The following is a 25,892-nucleotide window of genomic DNA, read 5'->3' on the forward strand; positions in this document are numbered from 1 at the left end:
CCAGATTCTATCACAGAATGCTCTCGTGGATAGGGCTGCCTGATAAAAATACAAGATGCCCAGTTAAATCTGAACTTCAGATGAATGATACATTTTTTTTTAGTATAAGTATGTCCAGAACAATGTTTGAGACACGCTCATACTAACAAAAGCTGTTGGTTGCTTGTCTGAAATTCAAATGTAATGGGAGAACCTCTATTTTTCTTTGCTGGAATCTTGCAACCTTCAGAGCGTGGGTCCCATAGGGAGTGAAGCCCATTTTGGCCACATGTGGATGAATTAACTGAATGGGTTACACGACCTCCATGCTTCTTGGTTTCCTTACCAATTGAATATAAATAAATAATCATCATCTTCTTCAAGGGAAGGCCAATTCAAGATAAAGGGAACCCTGGAAAGACTAATTTTTTTCCCTCTACCTGATTACTATTCATCAAATACTTGCATGGAATTTATTTAGTAAGAGTAAGAATAAGCTGTTTTATTTTAATAATAAACTAATGCTCACATGAGAGCTTTAAATTTATCAGAAACTAGGCACCTTATGGCTTGATCACTCTGGCATCTCTTTGGTTATATGGCCCCCTCATCTGGATCTGTAAGGATGGATAATGGATACTATACTTTAAGCTCCTAGTAGAGCTCCTGGCACAGAGTCTATGCTCATTCGAGGTCCACAATATTACTAGTCTTCAAATATCTCTGCAGGAATAACCTACCCAGTAACCTAGAGATGGCTTTATAAGCATCCTACAATGAGAGCTTCAGATCTGAGAGATGATCTGGTGTAAACTTGTCATTTTACAGATAAGGAAACTGAGGCCTTAGGGACATTAAGTGATTTACTCAGTCTCCTGGCCAGGAAGGTGCACAGCCTAACGTCCTTGGTGTTCTTCCCTTGTTCCATCATAAGACTTTGTGGAGATGAACAGTGATGCTCTACGTATCTAGGTAGTAGGTAGCTGAAATCATTCTACCCCTACAGTGCAAAAATAAGAGGCATATTCAAACACATGCGCAAACATTAGCTGTACTGTTACAAAAGTTTATAGGAACACAGAGATTTCACTATCACCGCTGGAAGCTGAAACCTTTGGCATCCTTCCCAACAAAGACCCACTGAAATCATACCAGGGAACACCAGGGAGGTTGAGGCTAATGATCCGAGTAGAGCCATCTCCAAACAAATGCCAATTTCCAATTGTGAAACAGCTCAGATGAGTATCCAAGTCTCTTTGGAAACGATTAAGATGCTTGTGCAGATTACAATTACAAATGCTTATTAAAACAGCATGCCCAAGAAAGCAGAGAGGACAAACAATGACACATAGAAAGGTCACCGCCTGATGAAGTATTTCCATTAGGCAGCCCCGCACCATACTCTTCCCCTGGTTTTCCCTCTTAATCAGAGGCTAAAGAAGTGTGAGTGAGTGCTGGACTTGACTTTCCATGAGAACTGAAGCCTCCAACTTACAATCCGTTGTTGTAAACATTTTCTTATGTTATTTGGCAGCTTGAACGTGCAGGCACATATCTGAGCTGACCTTCGTTGGCTGAGGTTCCCTCGCAGAATGCTCGGCAACAGAGACTAAATATTTCTGACGTTGCTTAAGAAAGTAGTCGTGTTAAGTGGGTTTACACTTGGCATTTTTATCGAAAGCACGGTTTAACAGGAATAGCGTTAAATGTTCCAGTTAGAGACTGTGTGTAATCACTATCCCAAAGTCACGTGGAGGAGGAAACAGGGATGCCTGACACGTGTGCTGAAGGCTGGTCGGACTGGGGGGTGGGGGGGTGGGGTCTCACCTACCCTCAAGTTCAGCTCCCTTTTATTCTTTTCAGAGTTTTGGTGGAACTCTTCAGGTTCCAGATATGCATTTGAACTTTCGGGATTTGGTGGAGAAAACTGGGAGGTGAGAAGTATTGTCAGATGAAACCAATGGAAAATTCTAGGAAACTGTCTCCACTGGCCAGATAAATAGCGATCACACTTAATAGCATTCCTTACTGCAGCTGACCCATATAGCACAGTTCATTATTTAGATGATAAAACAAAGGGTTTTCACAAAGTTCTTCCGTAGATTTTAATAGGCTAGGCTTTCTACTTTCAAGCTTTCATAACTAAGATTATTTGTATAATAGGAACAAATTCTAAATGGTAAAGGGAAAATGAACTTTGATCTCTCCGTTGTGGTGAGCTTCAATTCTATCGGCCATAAAACTCTCCTCCTCTCTGTCCATATAGGTATAAAATGTATGCATATACATATATATATATATATATATATATATATATATTATAAATTATATACCTTTTATAAAACATAAAATAAAATTTACATGTAAAATAAATATGTACCTATATTTTGTGGTTTAACGTAGTTATTGTTCATTTGTTAAAGGATCTGAAAGAAGTAAATAAGCTAATAGCATGAGTTTGGGAAAATTCTGTGCCTTGTTTCTCTCATCTATAAACACGGATGATAATGTAATAATGGTACCTGCTTCATGGGGTTGTTGCAAGGATGAAATGAGATAATATATGTAAATGCTTAGGATAGGGCTTGGCATATGATTGTTATTCAGATAGCAGCTGATACTATACTTACAAGGGATTTGTTATGGATACTATGATCTCCCCACATTTAGCTTAGTATTTTTGAATGACTAAAATTGTTTTGATGGTTTTTACACACATTTGACACAACTTGGTCACTCTACTTTCTCATCTGTAGGAAAACACACACATGCACGACCACACAAACATTTGGTTTTTCAAATCAAAACGCGTATCTACACACCTGTATGTGCACACACACATGGCTCAGGTCGCAATGTCCCTGACTTTATGTCTCCGGCCTACAGTTTGAAAGCATTAAGTGCAGGGAAGAGGGAGACCTACATCTGACAGGTTATAGCCTGAGATGAATCTGGACTCCCCCATCCCCAAACCAGATGGGGTGATAGCCCTAGAACCAGTTTCCATCCCTCCAAGTGCTCCGGTCCCCACACCTCCCCTTTCGTCCTGTCAGACTGTGCCGGAAAGGTCTGTAAATGCAGAATCCGTGCAACTAAAACACTTTGGGACACTGCTCAGATATCGAATTGTGAGTTAACAGTGTGTAATTTCAACTACAGGCTCATTATACATTTATTTTTAACTAGAACTCAAGAGAGTACAGACCATACCTATATATATTTTCCTGTTTCTATGTACCAAAAATATGCTTGAAAAAGTGCTCCTGATTGTGATTTTTCCCCCCAAGGAAACAACAGAAGAAGAGAATTGTTAAGAATAATAGACTTATGCTCCATCGCAAGGAGATGTTCCGTTTTCAAGAGTCCATAAACATGCAGGCTTTTATCCATGTAAGTAAAAGATTTCTAAAATTTCCATTTTGGATTTATCTGCACCTATCATAGCTTCACAAGTCAAAATCCTAGAAATGTACAGAAATTTTCTTATCAGAGGATTCTTTGAAATGCACCAATTTTAGGCACCCTGTTTGGGCCAGCCAGCTGCTTTCTGATCAAGACGAAAAATAAAAATTGGTAATAAAGAGTCTAATTTTCTTTACTTCAAATGATTAGGGTTCAAAACTCATTTAAATACATGTTCTCCTTCTCTCCCTCCCTGTCCCTCTTCCATGTGAAAAGACAGTAAGCAAAAAATGGGTAGAGAAAAATAGTAAGTCAGGTCTACATGCAAGAAGTACAGATAGTTAATTGCTTAAAAAGACACCTTTTCCCCTGAGGTTCTTCCAATTGAAGTCTGAACTTTTTCTCACTGAAAAAAATTAATCTGTGGAACTTAATCCAATGGGGTTTTGAGGGCATTTTATTTTGAGTAAAAATAATGTCATGCCTAAACCAGTAAAGAAGCTTTGACTATCGACTTAAACATACACGATCACATAGGTGTTACTATTATTTCTTTTAAGCATTATTTATATAATTCCTCTCCTTTAGGCAGGGAGATTCCCCCCACTGGCAGCCGAAGTGCCTCTGAGGTCAGTAAGAGGCACAGAGCTGTACCCACGTTTGTACGGAGGGAAATGAAGGTCTGCTGACAGCAGGATTCACATCAGGTGCGTTCGGAGATGCCAAACGTTGTTCCGCGCAGTGCAGATGCATAGGTGGGCGAGGTCTAGCGCCCCCTATCCGAGCGCTTGTTGCATTCCAGCCAGGGAGGAAACGGACTCTTGAACCAGTAGCCACAGCACAATGTGACTCTTGCTAGGCAAATATATATAAACAGGGTGCTGCAAGAGAACAGGAAGCCCCACGGCCTCTCAAGCAGGAGAGAAATGAGCACACTCATCTTTTAAGATGATAATGACAGCAGCACAGTGGGAAGCTCTGGAGTCGTAAATGAGAGTGGCAGGAATGCTTGTCAGAATCTAAGAGCCTCTGAAAGAAACAATGGGGATCTCCATCATGGCTGAAGCAGGAAGGAAGATGAGAAGGACCTTAACTCAGGAGGCGCTTCCAAGGAGACAAAGAAGTGTTTAATGACAACTAAAAATGTGTGGGAGGGACAGGAGCCAAGTCATTGGCATTTTTCAAGCTTCCACCCTAGGTCTTGTGCCCTGTCCGTGCCAATGTCACATAGAGGCATTCAACAGCCACATACACAATCACTCCTCTCCCCTGCACAAATGAATCTCAGATGTGTCCAGCTATTTTCATGGAATTCCAGATGCACGGGGTCAACGCATGGCTTGCGAGGTCTTCTTAAGCTGTACTGGAGGCACCCTGGACTCAAGATGTCCAAAATCTACCCCAGATCTGGTGCTCCCGGAGGATTCCATCTTGGCAAATGACATCTCCATTATGCCAGAAACTCACAAGTCATCCTTGAGACTTTCTCTTCTCTTGGCCCCGCCTCCACTGTCACTCCAGATCCTTAGATTTTACTTCCTGAATTACACTGGAACCTGCGCCTTTACCTCCAGGAACAATGCCACCATCCCACCCAACTACAATCTCTGGCCTGGACATCCCCCATGGCCCCCAAAATGCTCTCCCTACTGTCCTCCCTGCTATTGTCTGGCTCAACTTTCAACAGTGTTCATCTCTTCATGGTGGTACTCTTTCTGTTGAAAAATGTGAGTGGTTTCCATTGCTCTGAGGATGAATGAACAAAATCCTCAATGTGGCCTAGACTGTGCCTTAACATCTTTTCCTGCTCTTTTTGCTAGGTAAGCCCTACGTATGTTCCGATGTCAGCCTAACTATCCCACGGGAGTGCCTTTCTGGACATCCTTAAGTAGGTCAGAAACCCATAGATAATTCTCATGGCATGCCATATCTCTCTATTTGCCTCTTAGTACAGGTTCTATTTTGTATTTAGTTTTGTATTATCTCCTCAAAGTGTTTCTCTCTGACTGGATAGTAAACCCCATGTGGCGGGGGCTAGGTCTCTTTATGCTCACCGCTGGATTCTCGTCCTCTGGCACAAAACTGGCACGCGTTAGGTACACAATAACATCTGCATGAAAATAGACTAAATGAAAAAGTCCATGGTTTCTAACGAAGGAAGAACATGCAGATGGATGAAGTCATTGCTCAGAGTTGAGAACAGAGTTGGGCAGTGGGGAGTCCGGCAGATGAATTCAGTCTGGGACAAGTTATAGACCTCCATGGGATACCCAGGCAGGTGGCGGAATATACAAAATACTTTTGAGAGAAGTTTCGAGAGAAACTGAGGAATCGTCATGCGTCAGTACTTGAAACTTGGCGGTGCTAAGGGTGCAGATACAGAGAAGAACTACAAGCTCAAATTCCTCCAGGGACCCCCTAGAAAAGGCATGTGCGTGCAACAGTAGAGCAGGAGACAGGTGGCGGTGTGCATGAACTGGAGGGTGTAAGGCATGCACCATCAGATCAAAACAAAACCTCTTTGCAGCAAGACAAAACACTTCTGCAATTTCCACCCAGCCCTTGTGGAGGGCTGTTGGGTATCTTGGAGAGTAGAGGGAAAAAAGACCTAGGTACACAGAGAAGCCAGCAGAGGAGAGGAAGAAATAAGTATCCCAGTGGACAGAACCAGAGTGTGGTCTCTTGGAAGCCAAGAAAGGAAACTTCTCAAAGAGAAAGGGTGAGCCAACACTATTAACACTTCCGAGAGTTCAAGTACAATGAGGATGACAAGTAGGCCACTGGATTTGGCATCAGTAACCTTAGCAGGGGCAGTTTCATGAGAAACAGGCTAGAATTCATGGTTTCCAGCTCTGGAGCCAGGTCGATTTCAGCACTGTTTCTATAAGTAGGGATTACCACAGAACACGGCTTCTGCCCTTAGTTAATTCGGGCTCCCTTTCGCTAAACCTAAATACCTCATGTTCTCCTTCAGTGTTATTTTGAAATTCCAAATAAAATTTATTTTTTATTTATTTATTTTTTTAATTTTTTTTTCAACGTTTTTTATTTATTTTTTTGGGACAGAGAGAGACAGAGCATGAACGGGGGAGGGGCAGAGAGAGAGGGAGACACAGAATCGGAAACAGGCTCCAGGCTCCGAGCCATCGGCCCAGAGCCTGACGCGGGGCTCGAACTCACGGACCGCGAGATCGTGACCTGGCTGAAGTCGACTGCGCCACCCAGGCGCCCCTGTAATTCCAAATAAAATTTAAACTATGACTGAAACAAAATCAAAGCAAGAGTAATTGTGAAAATGGTTCATATTCTTATAATGTGAATACTCTACAACCTGGAGAAGTATATGGGACAGGAATTATCCCCATTTTCTAGATAAGAATACAGAAGCTCAGGGTAACCTAGGACTTCTCAGGGGTCATACAACCAGTTGTATGTGCCAGTCACAGTGGGCCCGAATCTGGGCTCCTCCCATGTCGCCCATGGTTGTTTCCCGGTTGGTCCACTTGGTGATAGGCTACTAAGAGTATCAGCCAACCACACCGCTACCACAGGAAACACACACACACACACACACACACACACACACACACACACACACAGCAAGCCAAGCTGACCATGCTTCAGAGGTTCAACCTTCCACATGGAAGAAGCCATGTTGCCGTGCTAGAGCTATGGAGGCTAGAACCTTCTTCAGACTCCAGGACATAGGCTGCCTGCTTTTCTCTCATCTGCCCTATACGTAGGTAGCCTCTGTGATCATGCTTTCGATGTAAGTTAAACCTCATCTCTAGAGAGAAACCATTTCTCCTGGATGTACAACGTAAGCGGCTGGGAGGCTAGATCTGCTTAAGTCCTCTGCTCTTGGCACCTGTACGTATCATCGATGTGCCAGTGACAGGGACAGGGACATCTTGTGCTGGCTGAACAGATGTGAAGGTCACCGAAGGTGCTCCTCGAGGTCTCGAGAATGCTTATTAACACCAAACTAATGGCATATGATTACCTTGTAAAATTCTGCTGGAAAGCCTCAATCAAAATGTAGTTTCTGAATAGATACTGCCAAAACAATTTTATTTACCTCAAAGTAAATGTCAGTAACATCAGAAATGTTTGGCTTCATGGACAAGAGGTATTAGTACCAACAGTAGCTTGTTGAGTGAGTAAACTATGCAACAAGAAATTCTGAGGAAGGCAACAGGTTCACTAACATTGTTTGACTACATAATAGTATTATTGCCCAAAATTCAGAAGAAAGAGTTTAATATAGACGGATGTACCCATTCCCTGTCTTCTACCTCGGACTCACGTGAAACGTGAATTCTCTTCATACGGTCTTTCTCCCTCCATTGCCGGTCACGTTCTCTGTATACCATCCGGAATCTTCTGGAACCAGTTTCCAAGTCACCTGTCTGAACTGCTGACACCACGTAACTCTAAGCTACAGATTTCCAGTTTCCTTTTTCAGCTCCCAATTTTCATTCTTAAGGAAGAGTCAGAATAGTGCACATGAACATATTTTATCTTTCCTGTACTAGAGGTTTTCATGTTGAAAACTCTAGTTACAGCCTCTGGTTACATGCTGTCTTTTTAAAAGAATATCTGCTTAACTTTAATCCATTACCTGGATCTAGAATATACTAAGCCCAGTTGTTATATGGCACCACCTGCGGAGAGTTTAATGGAAAAGGAAGGCAGCAAATTAGTGCCATATGATCAGCTTGAGTAATACTAAGTTTGTTTACCCAAGGCTCCTCAAAAGAATGGACTGTATTTTTAAGATAGGACTCGTTGTCCATATCTGCATAGAGGCTTGTCGCTACGTAGCTGGACATTTAATTTTCCACAGATTCATTTTCCTCCTCACAGACAGCTCTTTGGCTATTCAGCATGTGCATAATGCAGAGAAAAATAATTATAGGAAAAGGGACACAGAGAAATGTCATAATTAAACCGTGCATTTGCAAAATACATTCGGTATACCTGAAACATCTTGATTGCTATAATCAGGTAGATTAGGTTTTCAGCAAATACTTTTTTAAACAGAGGTTTATCTAAAGTCAGAAGCAAGAGGCAGCTCTCAGAATCACCTTATAACACAACATTAACTACATTTGCCTCCAATTACTTTCTCAAAATCAGATATAAAGAGAAATCAAAATGTAAACCAATGGATCTGTGAAGCATTAGGGCATATTTCATGACCTTCTAGAACAGGTTTATTTTTCCCTCAGCTGAACTCACATCAACAAAAGTCTCTGTGTGTAGCAATGGCAAATGCAGAAACTTATTGCCTCAAGATGTGATTTAAACTTTTATTTCTCAGTTTGGAGATAAAAGTTCAGAGCAAATACGGTCGCAGGGGTCAATGAAAGTAAAAGATCTATGTGAGAGAATGGTGTTACCACAAGTTTAAAAACATTCACTGTTTTTATAAAGAAAAAACATTGTCTGCCAAAAAAAAGTATGAAATGATGATCAAAAGGGATTTAAGCCAATTACTGGGGCGAAAAACCCAAGCTATGAAATAGAGTCAAGGGCTGCAAATCCTCTTAGTCTCTCTTTTTCTACGCTATGGTTTATATGCAAAATATTTCTCTCCGATCCCCATCTAACTAATGGGCTCGTAGAGAGTGTGGGTCATTCTGCTGATTTGCTGAACGGTGACCTACAGAGAATAAGTAAAAGACAAGGGAACCAATTTTATGGAAAGAAAAAATATATATATTAACTAGAGAATTAAAGCTTAATATAGCTTTATCCTCTAGAGAGCTCTGCCTGATTGCAGACAGAGCTTAAAACCAGGATTCAGAAGCACAACACATTAGTTCCCTTACGAGAGCTCTGCCCACGATACATTCAATACATGGAAAACCCCTTTGCCGCCTGCCTTCTGTAATGAGAGAAGACAGGAAGCCAGATACCAGTCTGGGAGCCAGGGAACTGGGTTTTACTCTCCCACTCGGCTACTGGTTTAAAATGAAACAACATCCAAGTTCTCAGGAGCTGCTTGCCTCAAACACACTCACCCCTCTTGCAAAGATGAAAACAATGACCCTTTCCTTCCTTTCCTATAGAAATCCGAGTTGAGCAAATTATGCTGTTCCTTCCTGCCACTTTCTGTCCTTCATCAGCAATGCCAGGTGCCCAGAGATGAAATCTGCCTCCTGCTCCAAGGGGACAGCAGGGGAAGGAGGAGGACAAAGGCGGCCAGCCTGGAGGGGACCTGATTAGAATCCAGGGTGGGGCGGGTGCCCACAGGGAAGAAGTTATAAATGAAATTAAAGTCTTTAAGAAATTCTGCCTCAAACCACTTTCCTCCCAGTGGTCTTCTCTAAGCCCCGTTTTTGTGTAATTCTAGCTCTTTGACAAGGGAAACTGACACTTTTGATCTGGTAATTTAACGGCAATTTATTGTGAAGTGGTAATTTATTAAGTAACAGTTAAGAGTGGAGAGAGCTCTCCTAGCCAAGGAGTGTTCCTGACTCAGATCTTTCTAGACAGAACCTATATGTGGCTTGATTTCAGCTGTACAGAAAGCCTCACTAAACTTCTTCTAATTCCTGAATTCTTCTGTCCCCACACCCCACTTCATGCAGCATAACTGGAAGTCTTAAAATGTAAATTCCCTAAGATCATATTATGTTGATTCACCTTCATAGTAAGCTATAACTGATTGATTTCTCTGAAGAGCTGTATAACACAAGAGGAGGCTGGGAAAGCCCTATTACTTTATTTGGCCCCAGGGCCAGGTCTGAATCCTAAATGTCTTCAGAGATACTCTTTCTATACCACAGTGACTGCGATGAAAGGCCCATCACGGTGGGGGCAGTTACCTGTTGTGAGCCGGAAATGGACTCCCATGAGATGCTACACCTCTGTGCTTGCAAAGATCATGCACATATTGGGTCTAGCATTCGTTCCACAAACGAGCTTTATTTTTGTTTAATACTAAAATGTATAACCACATCCTGAAGAATAGGCCAGTTTTGTGGTGATGAAGACAGTAACAGTGGGTACAGACCAAAGGCACCAAGAATCAAGTTCTGTTTCTTCAAAAGTCACTTTCTCTCTCTCTTGGGCATAGGACAATAAATTATCCCATCTGCCTTCTGTCCACAGATTCCTATAATCCTTGTAGGGCAGGTTTTGCAAAAATCCTCTTTTCTTCCCTTCCTTGGTCTCATTTCATGACCTGTCCCCCTTCCCCAAAGGCATGAGCTCCTGTTATGGACTGATGAGATCCCAGGTCACTATAAAGGACAGGTGGGTAGAAGTGTTGGGTCTTCCTTAAAAGGTAAAGTGTGTCCTGTTTCTTGCCTCAATGCGGCCAAAGTAAAAGGTAATCCTGAGTCTGAGAAAGTCCAACTACCCCTCTCTCATTCCGTATATATTCTCTCTTTTCTTTCCAATATAGCTCAAGCCAGCTCAGCATATAATATCTGGAGAAACGTATTCTCTCTTGCTGCTTTCTCTGGTTCAAGTTCCCTACTGCTATCCAGGCTGCCTTGGCTTTGAAAGGTCTAAAACTCAGTGGAGCTATACGGTCTATTGGCTAACGTACGAGTTGGCAAACTATGGCCTGTGTACCAAATCCAGCCCACTGCCTGTTTTTGCAGACTTTTACTGGAATGGTGCCATGCCCATTCATTTATATATTGTCTCTGGCTGCTGCTACAATGGCAGAGTTGAGTAGTTGTGACAGACACCACATGGGTCGTCAGCAAAAGCCAAAAATATTTATTGACTGGCCCTTTATGGAAAAAGTTTGCCAACGGTTGGTTTAGACCATTGTCAAATGGAGTCGAAATACTCACTATTTGGTTACCTGCAGTTGAAACAATCTTAACTAACAGACTGAGGTTTTTTCAATGTGACACAGGCTGGAAGTTATTTGGGACCATCTAGATTAGACTTGGGGGTTAAAATGAATACTCTACATAGTTTAGTCTAACTCCTCAGCTTTATACATATTGGGGTTTTGAGGCAATGCTACATTTAATCATAAACTATTACTTTGCTTCAACTTGTTATTGTTTCTTTCAGGCCATGAGGGTCTGGGTTTGGCAGAACTGGTGGTACAGGAGGCTAAGTATCATAGAATGTTCCAGCCTCCCCCCGACAAAGAGATTCCTAAACAGTTTTCAGAATCCTCAGTTGAGAAACTGATGGGCCCCATCTTGTTGCCTGTATCTTTGGTCCCTCTGGAAACTTGTACGAGACGGGTAGCCGTGGTCTAGATCAGGGCCCAAATATTCCTGGGTTCCCTGAGCATACTGCCATTGAATAGCACCCAATCCTCCTTTCCATCTGCATGTAAAAGAACTCCATTTGTTGTGACACTCAAATGTGCACATTTCATAAACACCCAATGCCTTGTGATAGAGACAGGATTTCTGCTTTCATGGAAGTTACTCGGTAACCCAAAGGAACAGATAAGTAAATAAAAAAACACATTCCATTCTGCACAGGAAAGGAAACCATTGACAGAATGAAAAGTCAACCTACCAAATGGGAGGTAATATTTGCAGATAATATATATGACAATGGGCTAACATCCAAAATATGCAAAGAACTCTTATAACTCAATAGCAAAAAAACCACAAAAACCCACAAATAACCCAATTTAAAAATGGGCAGAGTATCTGAATAGATATATTTTCCAAAGATGACACACAGATGGCCAACAAGTACATGCAGAGGTGTTTAACACCACAAGCCATCAGGGAAATGTAAATCAAAACCCTAATGAGATATCACCTCATGCCTGCCAGAACGGCTATTATCAAAAGGACAAGAAATAGTAAGTGTTGGCGAGGATGTGGAGAAAAGGGGAGCCTTGTGCACGGTTGGTGGAAATGTAAATTGATGCAACCATAGTGGAAAAGAGTATGGAGGGTCCTTAAAAACTTAGAAACAAAACTGAAAATAGAAATAGAAAAAAAAAATATGACCCTGCAATTCCACTTCTGGGTATTTATCCCAAGAAAACGACGACACTAATTCGAAAAGATATCTACACCCCCGTTTTCACCGCAGCCTTATTTATCATAGCTCAAATGTGGAAACAACCCAAGTGTCCACCAATAGATAAATGGACAAAGAAGATGTGTCGTGTATACATACACGCCATACAAACACAGAACAGAATACTCCTCAGCCATAAAAAAAACAATGAAATCTTGCCAATTGTGACAATATGGATGGACCCCGAGGGCATTATGCTAAGTGAAACAAAGAAAGAAAAATACCATATGACCTGGCTTATATGCAGATTTTAAAAAAAAGAAAGAAAAAAACACCAAAACCAAACTCATAATACAGAGAACAGACTGGTGGTTGCCAGAGGTGGAGGAGGGGGAGGGGAGTTGGTGAAACGCGTGAAGGGGTCAAAAGGTACAAACTTCCAGTTATAAAACAAGTCAGTCCTGGGATGTCACATACAGCATGGCGACTGCAGTTAATAAAACTGTATTGCACATTTGAAAGCTGCTAAGAGAGATCTTCGAAGTTCTCATCACAAGAAAAAATGACCCTGTAACTATGTGCGCTGACGGATAGATGTGAACTAGACTTACCGTGATCGTTTCACACGGTACGCAAACATCGAAACGTGTTGTACAACTGAAGCTAAGACAATGATCTGTATTAATTACACCTGGAAACCCCCCCCCCCCCCACCTTCCAAGTAGTCCTTTAAACTACATCTCTATGGGCACCTGGGTGGCTCAGTCGGTTGAGTGTCTGACTTCCCCCACTGATCACGATCTCGTCTTTCATGGGTTTGAGCCCCGAGAGGGGCTCTGGTGCTGACAGCTCGAGCCTGCAGCCTGCTTCGGATTCTGTGTCTCCCTCTCTCTCTGCCCCTCCCCCACTCATGCTCTGTCTCTCAAAAAAATGAATAAGCATTAAAAAAAAAAGTAAATCAATTGCATCTCCGTAAAGTTATCACTACATGTTGAGGAAGCTCTCATGAGGCAAGTGGCTGATTTGAATAGGATTATCAGGCAAAGTTACATTCAGGAGCTCAGGTTAAAATACACCTCTTAAACATCTGTGTTTCATGGAGAAGAAGGCAAGCTCATTCCAGCTTTTGGACCCTGGACAGTGGTTGTTAATGGTCCATAATGATGCTAATGACGGTGGGAAAGAGATGTCATGTGCCAAGTCCCAGAAGAAGCATTAAGCATTAAGAAGGAAGGTGACACAGGAGCATGAGAACAGACAGGAAACCTGTACCCCGAGCCCTCTCCTTAAGCACCCTTTACAACATGTGATTCTAGTATTCCGACACTTTGAGCCTGAACACGTGTGTGGGAGTGTAGACAGGTACCAAACTGAAACAAGGGCAACATTTTTCCAGTTTACAAAATCCTTCCACTTACCCACCAGGAAACATGATAAAATATATAAAACTGCCATTTCCACAGGCCTCTGACAATTCTTTCTGGCTTGGACATTTGTGTCTCTATAAGAATGAAAAACTGGCGCAATGAAAAACAAAATGGAGTTCCAAAGCCCCGGTTCACTAAAACACCTGCAACCTGGATGGATTGCAATATTCAGCCCCACAGGACCAGTCATATGATTGCTAATGTCAGTACGTGTCAGCAAAACTCATCCCTGGAACAGCTGATTTACATGATAGCCCCGGTTCAGAGACAGAACATCTGAAAACAGGTTTGTAGTTTAGTCCATCAACTCTACAGAAGGATTGGGAATAAAAGAGCCTTGAAAGAAAATGAGGATCAATATAAAGAGAATTGCTTTGCTGCGAGAAAAACTTGACAGTGTACGAGAAGGATACATGGCATGCCTCGGAGGTGGGTCCTGTGGGAGGGTGCCTCTTTGTTCCACCTCCCATTGATCAGATAATTTTATAGACGGGGATCCTTAGATATAATCTGGTTCAATCTCTCATTGTACAAATGAGATATGTATGGGTGTCCGTGCAGATACTGACTCGACCAAATGCACCGGCTGGTGATGGAAAGGATGCAAGTATGTGCCAAGATGAATCGGACAAGGACCTTCCCCATCTTCAGAGAGTTCTCAGCCTGCTGATAAAACTAAGATGTCACAGAATAGTAAATAGTGCACTTGCACTTGGGGATCTAAGGTTTCGATTTGGTGCTGTGATCACTGAGGGGAAGAGAATCTTCCTTCCTGTAGAGAGGAGGGTGGGGTGGCGTGGGAAGGCATGGAGGAGGCTTTAGTGAGAATTCTCAGCCCAAATTAAGTATCAAACTGGGCTCAGGACGAGGCTCTGCTGGAGACACAGTGGTAAACAAGACACACAGCCCCTGTCTGGGAATAATAGGGTGTGGGGGGGGGCAGTTAACAGACTTGAAGAAAGGAGAGTGATTAGTTGATCACTCGAGGGGCCCTCTCTCGTTGCACTAATGTGGAGAGGGAAGGTGACACAGGAGCATGAGAACCGAGAGGAAACCCGTACCCCAAGCCCTCTCCTTAAGCATCCTTCACAACATGTGATTCTAGTATTCCCACACTTGGAGCGTGAACACACGTGTGGGAGGACAGGCATGTATGTGGCACATTCTGCTTTCTGTTCCCAACTGCTGGGATAAAAGGGACAGAGGATTCTTCTCCACTTTGGGAAAATAGCTTCACTGTGGTCTCTGACCTTTGGGAGATGTTATCTGATCATATGGGGAGTTTCGTCCTGTGTTTCTCCTAACAGGGGATTCCAAAGATCTGGATTTATTGGTTTCGATCTAATTGGGCCAGTTCAGCCCAGGAGAGAAAAAGACCAATCTGGGGGGAGGGAGGGGGGGCAGGGAACACACTTGTCAACTGAATATTTCTCTATAGATTATTTGGGTCAACGGAGTGGAAACAACTCATGAGGGTTTTTTGGTTTTGTTTCAACACTGGCATTGGACGAAAACACAACGGCAGTGGCATCTAACCAACAGGTAACGGGATTTCTCTACATTTTTATGTGACTTTTAGAATAACCTTTGTCATTATTAGTTATGTCACGGGCTACATTAGTCACGCTTTGCGAAAAATCCTAGATTATTCTCCAATATAATACATTATTTAAAAGGCCCAGGTCTTGTGTTCGCTTTTCATAAACCCATAATTCATTCTACCTAGAGAATTCTGACTGGATGTTCTATTTTCACAGCCTACATCCCCCTCTGCTCTGCAAATGTTTTTTTTGTTTGTTTGTTTGTTTTGTTTTTTTGAAAGTACCCAGCAGTAACTGGGTCACAATTCTTCAAACTTCCCTAAGGGAATAGGAAGAACGATGTGGTGCACACTTTTCCCATCTGAGACACAGTTAAGTTAAGGCAACATGCTTCATCAAGCTACCAATGTACCGAGGAAAGGTGCTGTGTCAGGACAGTATATGACATCATCTTTTAAGTGCTCTGCCTCTTCGAAGTTGAGACAGCAAAACCCAAGCCCCCTTTGTGGCCAATGAGAACAATAACACCACCACCCACTTCGCAGGGCTGTTGTAAAGGTTAAATGAGATATTAAATATAAAGCACTTAGCAACATACCTAGCACAGAGAAAGCATGAATAGTTCTTAGGTCCCCCTCTAAGAAGCTAATCCCTGATCTGCAGATGGCTAGCCTACCCTCGGTGGACACCCAGAGAGCTTCCACACAATCTCTCCCCACTCCATGCGTCTCCAAGATGTCACGTAATGGGAGCTAAGGAGCATCTACACATGGCATCCATTCAAAATTACAAAGCGTGTTTTCCTCTGTGGATTTGGAATTCATCTTGGGAGACTTATCAGGCATGTGAAAGGGAAATGTCTCCTAAATGAGCTAGAGAAAGCAACGAGGAAAAAAAAAATGAGGCCAAGCAGTTACTTAAAACATGTCAGGATCTGGTCTATTTTTTCCATCAACATGTGCTGTTCTCATTAATGGGAGTTTCTCACACGCTCTGTAAGGGAACAGGCAAAAGTGTATCTTGTTATAGCATTACGACTCATCCAAACATTTAAGGGATACAGTAACCCGTAAATTTTCTCCAGACTATAATCGCATCTTTGTGAGGTCACATGCTCATGACCTATAACATCTCTGACCTTTGAAATACCCATAAGTCTCCTTTAATGTATCCCCCCCAATAATGAGGCAAGTTTATAATATGCACTTTGTCATAGGAGATTTGAAAACATCTATGGGCCAAAACCACTTCTATTTTCTTGTTCGTCAAATCATTAGCCTCACTACTGGATGAAAGGTAGGCTATGTGGCCAAGGGGCCACATCCAGCCCACTTCCTGTTTTTGTATATACAGTTTTATTGCATCACACCCAAGCTCAATCAGTTACATATTGCCTGTGGCTACATTCATGTTACAATAGCAATTGTAGTTATGACAGAGGCTGTGTGGCCAGCAAAACCTAAAGTATTTACTATCTTTGCCAACCCCTGCTCTAGATCATTCTCTTGTGTAGAAAGAATAAATTCTCCTTAATTAAGAGGCCTCTATCAAATTCTCAGAGAATTGAAACATGTTCCCTGTTATCAAATCCGGACATGTTGCTGATTAGAACAGGAATGAGAACCTGAATATGGGATTACTCAACTGTCAGGAGTCATTCATTCATTCCACCTAACACGCTGCCTCCACTGGGATAAATACTGGCATTTGAGCGTGAACAAAATACATAAAGCCTTTGGTCTCACAGAGTGTAGAGTCGATGAGGGGGACACACTGACCATTTCATTAATTCATTCATTAATTCATTCAATATCTGTTATGTACCAGGAAATATCTTAGGTACTGTATTTATACCAATTATCACACAAACCATATATTCCAATGGGGAAAAGAGAGAATAAATACATATGAAAATAGTAGGTATCGGTAAGTGCTACCGTGAGAATATCAGTGAATTATATGAAATTAAGATTTTTATGAGCCAAAAATGGCTAGATACTGGCAATTTTATGTGGTTCAGCCTGTTAGGGAGATATGCTAGACTTTTGGGCGACTTTAATTTTTTGTTACGTGTATTTCTAGAGAGAGAGAGAAAGAGAGCACGAGCGGGGGAGAGGGAGAGAGACAAGGAGACACAGAATCTGAAGCAGATTCCAGGCTCTGAGCCATCAGCACAGAGCCCGACACGGGGCTTGAACTCACACATACCATAAGATCATGACTGAAGCTGAAGTCAGATGCTTAACCTACTGAGCCACCCTGGCGCCCCTGGGTGGCTTAACATTAGGGGGGTCAGGGACGGCTTCACTTAGCAGATGAAATTTGAGCTAAGACTAATGACAAGCAGCATGCTGCCTGCAAAGAGCAAAGGAGAAGATTTCCAGGATGGGAGAGTGATTAGTTTATGCAAATATCCTAAGGCCAAATTAAGCTTGGCTTGGTTGAGGAAGAGAAAGCCGACCAGAGCTGGAGGAACAGGAGCTGTAGGAAAGAAGGAGGTAGGCTGGAGAGGTAGTTGAGGGCTAGGTCAGGTGCCATCTTGTAGGTCAGGACGAGGATACTGGCTTTTACTTGAACAGTAAAGTCACATGATCCGACTCATGGCTTTCAAAGTGTTCTCATTCCTCTTGTGTGGAAAACAGACTATAAGAGCAAGAATGGAAGCAGAGAAATGTGTTAGGAAGCAGTGCAGAGCTCCGAGCAATACAAAAGCATAGCAAGGAAAGTGGAGACAAGTGGAGAGTCCTGAGTGTTTGGGAGCTGAAATCAACAAGAGCCGGTGATGGTGGGGGATGGAATCAGGAGGGGAAGTGAGGGACAAGGGGGGCTGCAAGGCTTTCCGACTGGAGTACCCAGATGGATGGCCGTGTGATTCCTAAGCCTGTGAACAACAGAACGGAGCCAGTCTTGGGGGAGATATTATATGCACAGTCTGCAACCTTGAGTCATTTGGGGGACATAGGATCGGCTATACCGAGGAGATACTGGGAGCTCTAATGCCAGGTCTGGGCTGAGCATCTTAAACCAGGGGAGAAGAGATGGAAATAGAAGCAAAGGTGGTGAATAAGCTGCTCAGCACAGAAGATGGGGGAGTGGAGACAGCTTGTCCCGATGATCATTTAGCACTTCATCTTCTGGGCTCAACTCCCTCACCTCTAAAGTTTATTTATTTATTGTGGGGTGGGGAGAGGGCAAGAGAGAATCCCAAGTAGGCTCTGCACTGTCAGCACAGAGCCCGACATGGGGCTCGATCCCACGAACCATGAGATCATGACCTGAGCCGAAATCAAGAGTCGGACACTCAACCAACTGAACGACCACCCAGGCGGCCCTCAAACCTCCTCATCTCTAAATGGGAGACTTAAACTAGATTTGGGGTTTTCCAGACTCTTCCACAGAAGTGATACAGGGACTGGGCAGGGGTGCAGGAGAGGCCAGGTATTCAGAGCCCCACCCTGTTAAGTTCCCCCAACCGTCAAATTTTTCCCCTCAAGAACTATCAATGCATGTTAACTCTCATATCAATCACATTGCCAGGCTGGTTCCTTTCACGGTCACTTCATTTCTCCTCCTCTATGTGCTCAGAGTATTTCTTCCTGATTTAGATGACTTTGAGTCTTTGAGTGAAGCTTTCCTGTTTGCGCTTTCTCGACGGTAGAGAGGGGAGTCTTCCTGTTGAAAATAGTTGGTGTGCGTGTTGGAGGAAGTCATGCCCCCTGAAGTAGCCAAGAATTAGAACAGCCAACAGCATCATCCCCAGCCTTGACTTTTCCATTTGACAAAATGGACCTAGGATGGAATGACGTCGAATATGAAGTTCCCGAGAAAGGTTGAGGACCTGAACTTGGGTCCCACCACCAGACCTTATCCTAAAACACTGAACTGTGAGGCCAACGGATTTAGAAATGGTATCTTGTGATCACTTCAGGAGCAAGAGGTCTGGCAGAACTCCAGGCCACAGACCTGGGGCAAACACCTGATGCTACGCCAAGCTATGCAGGTTTAAAAGCCTTTCTACCCTTGAATACCAAGCACTCGGCTCATTTGTTAATCACAGGCAGAAATGATGCTCCTTCTCTTTACTGGAACTGAGTCTCTCACCTCTGAACTTGCAAAGCTTTTTACTGACATAACTCCTGTCACCACCACCCTGGAGGGCATTAGCATACACGTCTTCATCTGCTGGTTCATCCCACTTACAAGGTCACGTTGTATCTTTGCTCCTCCCACATATGGTAGGCAGACACTCAGTGTTGGCGAGTGAATGGCTCAATGAATGGGAATTAGCCAAAGAGATGCCTCACTGTACACAATTAAGGATTTAAAATGCAATTCCCAAACACCACCCCCTTTCTAATCCCTTACCCCAAGAAAGGATCAAACACAGTTAAAAGCTGATGGAACGATGCTTGCCAAGAAGAGGTGTGGACAGAATGAACTTGGTGTTCACCCAAAGTGGTCAGTGTAAAAATGTTTCTCTTTCTCAGGACCTGCCAGTCCAAGCTTGTGAAGCCTTACTTATTCTAGGCATAAAATCAACTTTGGTTATGTTAGGCACACATTCAGGGGAAAGACAACATTATCGCCGAGTTTTAAATGGGTTAAGACTTGGATCATTATCTAAAAAGGCCTTTGGAGGGCTGCATTGCCAAAATTTGTAACACACACATTCCTAAAGCTGGGCCCCACCTTATCCACTTGTGCAATAATGTTAATAAGTTAACCACCCAAAACAATTTTTTTAAGAGCACTCTTAAGAAACATTTCAATTTTAAGAGTCGGTGACTAATGCAGTTAAAGAAAAAGGAGAATAAACTTTAATAGCTGCATCAGAGAACATTTACAGAAGTACTTTACCATCTCTTGATTAAAAATAAAATTTAAACCTACAAACAGAAGAAAATATCACGGACAGACCCATAAAAATGTTCGTGCCCTTTCGTCTAGAAATCCTGGGAATTATTTGATGAAAGCAAAAAGCTATATGCACAGATCCTTCAGTAACCTTTCTCAAAATGTCACTCACTTCAGGAATCCTTTCCTGATGCTCCAGGTGGAAACACCGCCTTCCTCTGGAACCCCAGTAATTGCCTGTACCTTTCCCACAGCACTCGGTCTGTTTCACCTAGTCTCGTCTGCTCTGAACAACCAACTCCTTGCAGCCACCGTCTGCATCACCAGAACCTTTCTGACTTTCTAAGCACCCAGGACAGTGCATCACTATGGCGGTGGGCGGGGGTTGCTTGGTATGCTATCAAAAGTCCTTCATGGAGTGGAACACCTTAGAATTCTTGCAAACAAATAAAGAATCTAAATACCAGCACAGGTACATGGACAATAAAGACTACATCCTGTTATGTTGTGCTTCAGTAGGAAAATAAAAACACTTTCTCCCTTTTTCTTACCCCTCAAAAAAAGTAAATGCTACCAACACATCACTAGTAGCTCAAGTGCACTATTTCCCAATAAATGAGTTGTAAAGAAACACATATGCATAGGTATATTTTAAAGCTACAAGCACAGAGATGTTCATTGTGTTGTTGTTCACACAAGTGAAGGACTGAAAACGATCTAAATTTTCAACAAACAGGGTAATTTAGTAAAATATGGTACATCCACATCACCATGCTTTATCTAAACGTTGAAATTATGGTTATGAAGGGTAGGCAGAAGCATGGAAAGAAGTTTGGTATTTAACTTGAGAAAGGGCAGATTATAGAACGGCACATACTCCATGATGTACAGCACGTAGCACACGAAGTTCTAGAAAACAAGAGGTAAGGATTTTGAAGAAGAAAAGAAAATGAAGATTGGCCGTTTTTTCTTTTATTTGCTCTTTTCTATTATGTTGTTGCTTTTAAAAATAATAAAACTACACAAAAACGAAGGGAGAACTCGTACGAAGGAAATAAGTAACAGCTAATTAATACGAGATAAATGTCAGGAAACAGAGGTCCCAGTAAGGTACACACTTCTATTCCTTATTTGGGTCTTGGCTTGGTTCCAATGGAACCAATGGGGGTCCAATGGGGTTAGGTATTTGGGACAACATGGCATCATGGAAAACGACGTTTAATAAAAATCCCTCAATTTAACACTTTTAGATCTTAAAAACTGCCCGAAGTGGTTTTATTTGCTGGAAAATAGCACGTGGTGTCAAGTTAAATCTAAAATTCATTGTGAACTCTACCAAAGGGGTCAGTTTAGACCCAAGTAGGGGGGTGGAGGGATGCACGAACTCTGCCACTCTGAGCTCCATGGGTTCCGATTTCTCTGAGCCTCTGAGAGATGAAGAGGAGCAGAGACCTCAGCTCATAAACTGTTCTCATTTAGTTTTAGGGTCAGTTGAGCTTTTAATACTGGGTTTTCCAAGTTAGACTTGAGAAGGAGGAGGGAGAGGAGGGAGAGGAGGAAGGGGAGGAGGGGGGAGGGGGAGCAGGAGGGGGAGGAGGGGGGAGGAGGAGGGGAGAGGAGGAGGGGAGAGGAGGAGGGGGAGAGAGAAGAGGGGGGAGGAGAGGAGAAGGGGGAGGAGAAGAGGAGGGGGGAGGAGGAGAGAGACAAGGAGAGAAGAGGAGGAAGGGGAAGAAGGGTGAGGAGGAGGGGGAGGAGGGGGAGGAGGGAGAGGAGGGGGAGAGGAGGGAGGGGGAGGGGGAAGAGGAAGGGGGAGGAGAAGAGGGGGAGGAGAGAAGGGGGAGGAGAAGGGGAGGGGGAGGAGGAGGGGGGAGGAGGGGGAAGGAGGGAGAGGAGGAGGGGGAGGAGAGAGGGGGGAGGAGAGGAGAAGGGGGGAGGAGGAGGGAGGAGGAGAGAAGAGGAGAAGGGGAAGAAGGGGAGAGGAAGGAGGGAAGGAGAGGGAGGAGAGAGAGAGGGGGGAGGAGAGGGAGGAGGGGAGGAGGGGAGAGGGTGGAGGAGGGGGAGGGAGGGAGGGAGGAGAGGAGAGGGAGGAGGGAGAGGAGGGGAGGAGGGAGGTGGAGGAGGAAGGTGGGAGGAGAAGAGGGGAGAGGAGAGAAGGGGGAGGAGAAGGGGAGAGGTGGAGGAGGAGGGGGGGAGGAGGGGAGGAAGGGAGGAGGAGGAGAAGGGAGGAGGAGGAGGAGGGAGGAGGAGGAGGGAGGAGGAGGGGGAGGAGGGGGAGAGGAGGGGAGAAGGGGAGGGAGGGGGAACGGAGGGGGGGAGCGGAGAGAAGTGGAGGGGAGGGGTGAGGAGGAGGGGGAGGAGGGAGGATGAGGAGGGTGAGGAGGAGGAAAGAGGAGGAGGAGAGAGAGGGAGGGGGGAGGGGGGAGTAGAGGGAAGAGGAGGGGGGAGGGAGGAGGGGAGGAGGGAAGGGGAGAGGGAGGAGAAGGGGAGAGGAGAGGAGAAGGGGAGAGGAGAGGAGAGGAGAAGGGGAGAGGAGAGGAGAAGAGGAGGTGAGGGGGAGGAGGAGGGGGAGAGAGGAGAGGAGAGGTGAGGAGGTGAAGAAGAGGAAGATGAAGTGGGAGGTGGAGGAGGGGGAGGAGGAGGGGGAGGATGAAAGAAGAGGAGGGGGAGGAGGGAGAGAAGAGGAGGGGGAGGAGGGAAGAGGAGGAGGTCAGGGAGGAACACACTATCTCCCCAGCCTGTCTCGCCAGAGGAGCAGGGATACGTTTTCCGGAAGAAGTTCGCTTCCTTTCGAACGAAGTCCAGAGAGTCGGACACAGCCAGGCTCACGGCTTCCCCCCCCCACCCCCCACCCCCCACCCCCCCCGCGCCGCCCCCGAGCGCCCCGGGGCCGCAGACGCGGGGTGCGCGGGGAAGCCGGCGGCACGCCTCGGGAGCGCGGGCCCCTCGCGGACCCGCGCCCCCCCTCCTGCGGACGCGGCCTCCCCCGCGCGCCCCGGCGTGTGCGGCGGGGCGGGCGGCGGGTCCCCGCCCGTCCCTCCGCCGGACCCGCGCGGGCGGCCCCGACGGCACCGGCTCGCCCGCGGGCCGCGAGGAACTTGGCCGAGAGCGGGGGCAGCCGGGGGAGAGAAAGAAAAGCAGGCCTACCTTAAAACTTTCCAGTCTTTGAGTGGCTCCGAGTCGGAGATTAGGGACACCATGGTCTAAGGGCGGGAGGCGCGCGCAGGCCGGGGGGTGGGGGGAGCGGGGCGAGGGGGAGCCGGCCTCGCGGCGGGCCGGGCGGCGGGGCGCCGGCTCTGCCCACTTCCCCGGCCGAGCGGCGCTCGCGCGCCCCGGCCGCTCTCCACCCCCACCGCGATCCCGCGCTATATTACTTCCCGGGCCCGGCTCATTTCTCCACACCACCTTTGAAAGCCCCTGTAATCTGCTCCAACTGATCAAATTTGACCTTTTTGTAGCCCACTTTATTCCAAGCACAGCTCTCGGTTAAATCTCTCTTTATTAACACCGTCCTCCTTGGCTTTCTTTTGGAACAAACACAGATCAAGCCTGAAGCCCCCAGACTTTACCAGCAATCATTTACAGATTACGGCGAGCTGCCTGCAGCCTCCTCCTCTGGGGCACTCCTCCTGTCTCTCGCAGATTTTGTGCTTTCATATTCCTAGTCAGAAGACTGGTTAGCTTTCTTCCCCCCCCCCCCCCTTTTTTTTTTTTTGTGGCTTGGGTTCTGGGACACTAAGCATCCGGCTTAGAGCTTCCCTCAGAGGCTGTAACTACATGACTGTTAGGATTTGTTTTTTAAAAATAATTTGGAAACGGGCTGCTTAACAAGCTAGAATTTACTGTGTGTTTTCTGGCAGTGATTTTGCTACACCCCCTTTTTTTTTCTCCCTTCTTCGTCTTGTCTTCTCCTTTCTTGTGTTTGTAAATAACGTGAAGGGGGGCAGGTGTAGGATCTCTCTGAACATTAAGGCGGAAAGGGTGTGGGCTTTTCTCCCTCACGTTGTGTACCTTTTGTCCTTTATTTAATAAGCTGAACATCCTTTCAATAATCATCTGAAACCGTGCATAGCAGATGTTAAAAACAAAAACAAAACCAAAAAATCGTGTATCAAGAACAAGATTATTTTCCTCTGGCATCTCCAGCCCTCCTCTCTGTGCTGATGTAGATTCTTTGTGAGCCTACGGATTCCTTATTTTTCTAAGCACTGCCTCTTAAGCATGATTTTCTGCTTTCCCTGCGGTTCTAGCCTAAGCTCTTTCTGCCGTCGTCACAGGTCTCTGGAGTTAGAAGACCTTCATATCATCCGGTACAGGGGGCTCCAGACCAGTGTCTCTCGGGCCACCAAGATTTTCCTCCTAGCTGCATGCCACATGAGCTTTACTTGATACTCTCTCTTTATGTCAAATTTCTCTTTTTTCTTACACTTATTTTAAAAGGAATTTTCAAGATCATTACCGTAAATGGAAAATCAGCTTCACTGTTCTAATGAAAGAATTTCCCCCAGACACGTAAAACTAAAGGCCCTTATCTGGGTCTTTTTTCTCTTGGTTGAAAAGGGAGTTTAACCAGTGTGAGTGGGGTAAGGATACACTTGCACCAACCGGGGACTTGCCCCACCAGGAAGAGTAAAGATTCATGGTACAATTCAATATTGTTTGTGATGACCTGACTACCAAAAATCGTCAGCCAAGAGGAAGGTTCCGTTCCAGTCTCTTGCCTTGAGGCAGAACATATCAAGAAAGAAAAGATCTCTATTCTTCCCGGAGTCTCCATAAGGAGAGATGACGGGACAGCTCTTGGAAACATCCTGCTGTTATAGTCAGGAATTTCTTCTAGTCAACTCGAGATGCTCCTCACAGCACTTTTAAATTTTTTTTTTTCAACGTTTTTTATTTATTTTTGGGACAGAGAGAGACATAGCATGAACGGGGGAGGGGCAGAGAGAGAGGGAGACACAGAATCGGAAACAGGCTCCAGGCTCCGAGCCATCAGCCCAGAGCCCGACGCGGGGCTCGAACTCACGGACCGCGAGATCGTGACCTGGCTGAAGTCGGACGCTTAACCGACTGCGCCACCCAGGCGCCCCCTCACAGCACTTTAAATCCGCTCCCCATCCCTCTTTTCTCCACAGACCCCATCCTTAAAATATTCAGCAGACGCTCAGCTGATATATGTTTGTTCTTCTATAGTTACATATACTTTCCTTAGTGGCTGTAAATGACTCGCTTCAGAAGTACAACCATCTTTATGCTAAAATTAAAAATTAGTTCATATCTTTTACCAAAATCATTGCCTCTTTGGGGCTTCATGCTTCTTCCTGGGCCGTATCCTTATACATAACATTATATGTATTATACTCATCATTATTACGTAGCGTAATAATGGGTAAACGTATACATAATGCTTCTAATCCCCAACCTTCACCCAATAGCATGTGTGCGGTGTACCTCCAAAAGGTTTCTAATGCTTAATTAATAAAATGTTTCTTCATTTAGAAAGTTAGCAAGAGAAAAACAAAAGATTAGAATGAATTGTTACTGTGACTATAATGACATTGTCTTTTTATCATTAACCCACCAGACCCCTGAATTCAGATCTGGGGAAAGAAGAGAAAGGCGTCCTTAACTCTGGGAGTTCAGGGTTAATGGGTGAAAGGGGGAGGGACTTGGCTTCCAATCAAACCACAAAAGGACCAAAGCATGCTCATAAATTATGAAATAATGT

At 44.6% G+C, this 25,892-nt stretch overlaps 1 protein-coding gene across 3 annotated transcripts in view; it reads right to left on the bottom strand.

The window, feature by feature from the left end:
• Positions 1–25,892, bottom strand: part of CELF2 (CUGBP Elav-like family member 2) — an 835,088-nt gene that overhangs the window by 499,215 nt on the left and 309,981 nt on the right. The window contains exon 1 of one of the 3 annotated variants that reach the window (XM_058682193.1): positions 23,312–23,426. The exons of the other annotated variants lie outside the window; for them this stretch is intronic. Within the exon in view, the coding sequence (XP_058538176.1) occupies positions 23,312–23,364 (53 nt within the window). The 5' untranslated portion in view covers positions 23,365–23,426. Of the gene's footprint in view, positions 1–23,311; positions 23,427–25,892 lie in introns of those variants that run through there. 3 annotated transcript variants of the gene reach the window in all.

Source organism: Neofelis nebulosa, chromosome 8, assembly GCF_028018385.1.
Source record: "Neofelis nebulosa isolate mNeoNeb1 chromosome 8, mNeoNeb1.pri, whole genome shotgun sequence".
NCBI classification, from domain to species: domain Eukaryota; kingdom Metazoa; phylum Chordata; class Mammalia; order Carnivora; family Felidae; genus Neofelis; species Neofelis nebulosa.